The sequence below is a fragment of the Sorex araneus genome, chromosome 1 (assembly GCF_027595985.1).
Source record: "Sorex araneus isolate mSorAra2 chromosome 1, mSorAra2.pri, whole genome shotgun sequence".
NCBI lineage: Eukaryota > Metazoa > Chordata > Mammalia > Eulipotyphla > Soricidae > Sorex > Sorex araneus.
In genome coordinates, this window is record NC_073302.1 from 301,515,442 (window position 1) to 301,521,686 (window position 6,245).

General features: G+C 63.3%; 1 protein-coding gene across 1 annotated transcript in view; it reads left to right on the top strand.

The window, feature by feature from the left end:
- Window positions 1–4,282, top strand: part of ZNF395 (zinc finger protein 395) — a 28,421-nt gene extending 24,139 nt beyond the window's left edge. Inside the window, exons 7-10 of the mRNA XM_004614743.2 lie at window positions 49–298; window positions 765–854; window positions 1,550–1,653; window positions 2,003–4,282. Of these exons, the coding sequence (XP_004614800.2) occupies window positions 49–298; window positions 765–854; window positions 1,550–1,653; window positions 2,003–2,114 (556 nt within the window). The 3' untranslated portion in view covers window positions 2,115–4,282. The remainder of the gene's footprint in view (window positions 1–48; window positions 299–764; window positions 855–1,549; window positions 1,654–2,002) is intronic.
- Window positions 4,283–6,245: the final 1,963 nt, after the last annotated feature.

Here is a 6,245-nt window from a genome sequence, read left to right on the forward strand (position 1 = left end):
TGGAAGTGAGGGGTCGCGCCCCTGAACTGGGCCGGGTTCTCCCGACAGGGACACGGCGGGGTCCGACCAGTTCAAGCGGGAGGAGGACTTCTACTACACGGAGGTGCAGGCGAGGGAGGGGGCCGCTGAGCCCGTGCCCAACCCCGGCGCGGCCAGTGCTCCCCTCGCCCTGCTGCCCCCGCCTGTGCCGCCCTCGGGGCCTGAACAGGGCAGCCCGGAGCCCCGCCTGCCCGCCCGCACGCTCAGCAAGTCGGCACCCGGCTCCTTCTGGCACATTCAGGCCGACCACGCCTACCAGGTACGGGGCGGGGTGGGCACGCACTGGACCCCATTGTCTCTCCCTGTGCGGGCCTCAGCAGCGGGAGGGCGTGTGGCTGGCAAGGGCCCGCCCGGCCTGGTTTCCATCTGCGCTGCCACACGGTCCCCTGAGCAGCCGGGTGCAGCCCTCATGGTCCCCAGCACCTCCTGGGCGCCCGAGTCCCCCAGGGCTGCCAGCAACCCCCCACCCCGCCACACCAAAGCTTTCTCAGCCCCCCCCAGAGGAAAGATCGGAGTGAGAGTCCTGAGTTTCGGGTCACTTACTCTTAAGTGGGTTCTAGAACATTCCGGCTGAAGACCTGAGTGATCGGGTGATGGATTTGGTTGGAGAGGTGGAGGGGGCGGTCTTATCCCCTCTCAGGCCGGGCTCTGGGCTGGCCCCAGGATGGAGACGAAGCAGCCGTTTGGGAGGGAGCACCCCCAGGCTGACCCCCGGTGTCCCGCAGGCCGTGCCATCCTTCCAGACGCCCGTGTCCCCGCACATCTACACCAGCGTAAGCTGGGCCGCCCCGTCCACGGCTGCCTCCCTCTCTCCGGTAGGTGGCCCCGTCCACGGGTGTCCTGTGCTCATTCGGGGCTCCCACCCAGGCCCCGGGAGGGTGAGGGGCGTCTGCAGAGTGGGCCCCGGCCCAAGGTCAGGGTCAGGGCCAGACCCAGGGGGGATGAGGCCAGGTTGTCCTGCCTAAGCAGGTTTCCGGGGGTCTCAGGCAGCAGAGGGAGGAGATGCCAGAAACCGAGAGAGGAAGAAGTGGGCACCTCTGGGTGGTCAGGATGCCTGGGACCAGGGGCCTCGATTGCTGTAATGTGGACATGTCCAGAACCAGGTACTGTGGGTTTCAGCTGGACGTGACATTCTCTGATTGGGGCCTGAGAGGAGTGGACAGCGGGTAGGGTGCTTGCCTGGTAAAAGGCTGACCTGGATTCCATCACTGGCACTGGGTTCCCCCAAGCACTGCCAGGAGTCGGCCCTGAGCACAGAGCCAGGAGTCAGCCCTGAGCACAGAGCCAGGAGCCAGCCCTGAATCCTGCCCAGAGTAGCCCCAAAACAAAGTGAAAGAAAACAGTTCCCTGGCAGGCAGGAACACCCGCCATTGGTGCTCTTCACTGCCCACCTGCCTCTGTCCACACCTCTGGCCACACCTCCCCCTGCCCCCCACTCCCTGCCCCAAAGAGCCTTCCTTGTAGGTCGCACACTCACCTCCCGCTCACAGCCTCTCTCTCCATCGGCCAGGGCCGGAGCCGCTCGCTCAGCTTCAGCGAGCCACAGCCGCCACCTCCTGCCGTGAAGTCTCACCTGATTGTCACTTCTCCACCCCGGACCCAGAGCAGTGCCAGGTGCGAGGGTCTGACGCATGGTTGGCCTGTGGTCTGATCCCATGGTTTGCATGTGTGGTCTGTGTCCAGGGCCTGTGTCCATGGTCTCATCCTGTAATTGGTCTGACCCCGTGGTCTCACCCTGTGGTCTGACCCCGTGGTCTGTGCCTGTGGTCTGACCCTGTGGTCTGGCCCTGTCGTCTGCACCCGTGCTCTGATCTTGTGTTCTGTGCCCGTGCTCCTGTCCTGTCCAGTACACTTGGGGCTCCGGCATCGGGAAGCGCGGTGAGCTGTGGGGGAGGCTGGCGGCCCCCCACTTCCTGCCCGGCTGCGGCTGTGGGCGGCTGACGGTGTCCTCCCACTCTGCCAGGAAAGGCCGTGGTGAGGCCAAGAAGTGCCGCAAGGTGTACGGCGTGGAGCAGCGGGCGCAGTGGTGCACAGCCTGCCGCTGGAAGAAGGCGTGCCAGCGCTTCCTGGACTGAAGGCGAGAGCAGCAGTGGACTCGGGCCGGGGCTTCCCGCAGAACGCCGCCCCTGCCCGGAACTTGGGATTTTTGTTTTTTAAGAAAAGAAATATTTTCTTCCCCTAAACTTAGGAGCGAGCCCCGCCTGACCAGGGGTGTTCTGCCATGAACCAGAGACCAAAGAATGAGGACCCCCACCCCACCCCCGCCCCGACTCCTGGGCCGGGGGTTCTTGGCTTTCCGCTCTTCCCGAGGGAACTGTGGGCACGTGGGGGTCTCTCCCCCTGTTTCTGGCTGATGCCAGCTGGTGGGTGTAGTGCCTGGCTGGGGCAGGGGCTCGTGCCCACTCAGCAGCCTTTCTGGCGGCCGGACACCTCCTTGGGGGTGACTGCCATTTGAATGTGGGCTCCCAGGACTGCACCTGCTATCACAGGGCGGCTGAGGCCGGCCCCGTCTCGAGCTCCCGCCTTCTCTCCCGCCTGCACCCCCCCTCTCTGCCAGCACTTGGGGGCGCACTTGTACCACGCTCACGCCAGTGTGGTGCCCGAGAGTGCCCAGCTGTCCCTCTGGGGCATGGGTCCCCCCATGAGCACAGGGGCCTGGCCCAGGGAGGCAGAGGAGCCTGGAGGGCAGCCTGGAGGAAGCCGGCTGCTTCTGGGGCTTCAGGCGGGAACTGAGTGAGGACAGCTGGCCCTGCGAGGCCCACCCAGCCTTCGCCCACTGGGGGTGTCTAGGGCCTGCTGGGTGCCCTTAGGGGCTCAGAGAAGCCCCCTCCACCCCCCCCCACCCCTGCTCTCCCTGGGCCAGGCAGCTTCAGCCACTCTGGACTCTGATTTACACTGGCCTCGGGGCCTCAGCTGGGCATACCTGGCATGCGTGCCCAGCATGGGTGGATGGTCCGTGTGGCTGGTGTGCATGCCTGGCATCGTCCAGTCTGCCGAGTCACCAGTGGTGGCTTCTCGGGGAAAGGAGCCGCCGCTCGGGGGTCTGTGGGCCCCCTCAGGACCCCGAAGACGGCTGAGCTGAGGCTCAGGGCGGGGCACGAGAGAGGCGCCCCGCCCTTGCTGAGCTGGGGCTCGTCCAAGCCGTGTGGGGGTTCCGTGCCTCGTCTCCCGGTCCCCGTGGGAAATGGACATAGGCACTTTCCCAGGCTCGCTCCCAGGTCGGGCTGGGGGACTCCACCGCCCCCAGACCCCTGTCGATTCTACCGTCCCCAGACCCGTGTCCTCTCTCCGCCCCTTCACAGCTGCCCCCTCCATGCGGCCCTGATGACGGAACATCTCCCTTGGGGCTCCCCCGTCTGCATGGAGACAGCAGGGATGGCGAGAGAAGCCGTGGGGATGGGGGGCTCTTGGCATCGCTCGGACCCGCCGACCAGGCCCCTCTGGCTGTGCTCCAGCGGGGGCTTCGAGCCCAGGCCCCGCCCTGTGGCTGTCGTGTGGGTCCTTGGAGTCGCCCTGCTTGTCTCTGCTGGAGAAGGGGAGGGGGCTTGCCTGGGGAGGCCAGGGCTGTTCATCTCCGTCCCCCTGCCGCTCCCCAGGACCCCCTCTCCGGGGGCAGAGCTAACTTAAACACAGAGAGGGGTCCCGGGAAGGACCGGCGCTGACCGGCCAAGCAGTTGTCTGCAAGCTTCTGCTTCCAGGGACGGTTCCTGTGCTGGATGGACTTGGGGGAACAGCCTTTGGGATTGTGATGGCCGAGCCCAGGGCTCGGTCACTGGGTCCAGCCCACGGTCAGGTTCCACCGAGAGCCACCCAGCACTTGGGCTGACCACGGAGTCTGATGGGAGGTTCTGAGCTGGCCCAAAAGCATCGGAGGGGCAGATGGCGGCTGGCGTGTGCCAACACCCCCACCCACGCCCCCGGGGCCCCCCCAAGACGTCGGCTGGGGTGCTCAGGATGTCTGGAAGCACTTGGTCCTGTTCCCTCCTGGGCCCGCCGGCTCTGGTTCGGCCAGGCACGGCCCAGCACAGACAGACAGACAGACAGACAGAAAGCAGGAGTGGAGGAAGATGAAACCACATTGTGCATTCGGCTTAGTGCCCCCCCCGCTCCCCCCCCCGCAGCTGTCTTCCAAGTATTATTTTTACTGTTACGAAATTTTTTAAAAGAGAAATGTGAAATGTAATGTTTTTACAGCAACCATATGAAATATATTTTATAAGGAATAAATGGTGCCTTGTCTGTGTGACTGCCTGTCCCTCGGACCTGAAGTCCATGGGGTGAGATGCTGCTGACCCGGGCACTGCTCAGGGCTGACTCCTGCTCTGTGCTCGGCAGTGCTCAGTACTGACTCCTGGCTCTGTGCTCGGGGATCACTCCTGGTGGTGCTCGGGCTGACTCTTGGCTCTGTGCTTGGGGATCACTCCTGGTGGTGCTCAGGGCTGACTCCTGACAGGACTTGGGGGACCTCACGTGGAGGCAGTGGTGGACCCTGGGTCAGCCATGAGCCAGGCAAGCGCCTAAGGCCCTGTACTACCTCTCCGTCTCCCTTTTGTGTGTCACACTGGGGTGATGTGGCCCTCGAGGGGGAGGCGCAGTCTGGCCTCTGTGCCCTCTCGCGGACCAGCAGCCCCTCACCTGTGTCGGAGCTGGTGGAGGATGATCCTGCAGGACAGCGTGGATCCACTGTGGGCATCGGCCCACCAGGGCCAGCACATTCCGGCCACATGCCTGAGCCCCGTGGGAGTGACTGAGGAGGGAGCAAGTCATGCCGATTCGCACTCTTGGGCGCCTCAGTGCAGGCCTGGGTTGCCACCTCCTGGGTGAACGTGGTCTGGGGGCTGAGAGGGGTCTGCCAGCCTGCAGGAGACCGGGCCTGATCCCCTGCACCGTCACTGGAACCAACAAGAATCAGAACGACTCAGTCACCCATGCAAGGCAACCCCGGGCCTGGGATGGGTCTCCCTCCATGCCAGAGCCTGGGCCTTGCATGCCTGAGGCCAAGCATTTGACCCCGGCACCCCACTCTCAGGTGTGACCCCTGTCCTTGCTGTTGTGATTCCCAGTGCCACAGCCAAGTGTGGCCACCGTGTGTGACAAGAACAAAGGGGAGAGAGGGGAATGCAGCCGAGGGGGCTACAGGCCTGGTTCTCGTCCTGGAGGCCAGGGTCCGAGCTCGGCCTTGTCCATGCAGAATCCCAGCCCTGGGCAAAGGACTTTGGAAACAGGGTATCACCCCCGGGCAGTGCACTGCTGCCTGCCTTGCCAGACCTTCAGGAGAGGCAGAAGAACCACGAGTAAGGTTTGTGGGATTGTGGGCAAAGTGTTTTTAAAGTTGGAGATGCCGGGGTGGTGGTTATAGTGCTGGTGGTGATGGTGAGCATGTGGTGATGGTGATCATGGTGTTGGTGATCATAGTGATGGTGATCTTGGTGATGGTGATCATGGTGTTGGTGATCATGGTGTTGGTGATCATGGTGTTGTGATCATGGTAATGGTGATCATGGTGATGATGATAAAGGTAGTAGTGATCATGGTGTTGGTGCTACTGATGGTGGTGATAAATGGTGATGGTGAGAATGGTGATGTTGGTGAGAATGGTGTGTTGATGGTGGTAGTGGTGAGAATGGTGGTGATGGTGATGTGGGTGTTGGGGACCCTGTTGCAGATACACAGGGTGAGGTGCTGGGTGCCCCACCCCTGCTTCCTACAGTTTGGGCGTTACTCTGCCCCTGGGTGTGGGGGCTCAGCACAGATGGGCGCTTGCCCTGGGGCTCACCATCACTCTTTGTGTCCAGCCAAGCCGTGGCTGGGGAGTGCAGGGGTGCGGGGGAGAGGGAGAGAGACTTTGTGGTGTTTGGAGTCTGTGCACCTCTGTCTTGTACCTTTAAAAGCAGCTGCCAGGGATGGGGCGATAGATGACCCCAAGGATAGAATGTGAGCCTGACAACCACAAGGGCCTGGATGTGACCCCTGGTGTCACACAGCCCCCTAAGCTCCACTCCTGTGAGGTGGGGAGATCGGACCGGGGAAGGCACCAAGGCACCATGTATGGTTCCCTGTGCCCTGCCAGGGGCCTGCCCTGAGACAGCTGGGTATGGCCCAAAGCAAAATCAAGAGGGGCCAGAGAGAAACAGAACTGACCCAGTGGGAGACCTGGGTCCTGTGGACACTACGACAAGTGACCCTGAACACAGAGCCAGGAGTCA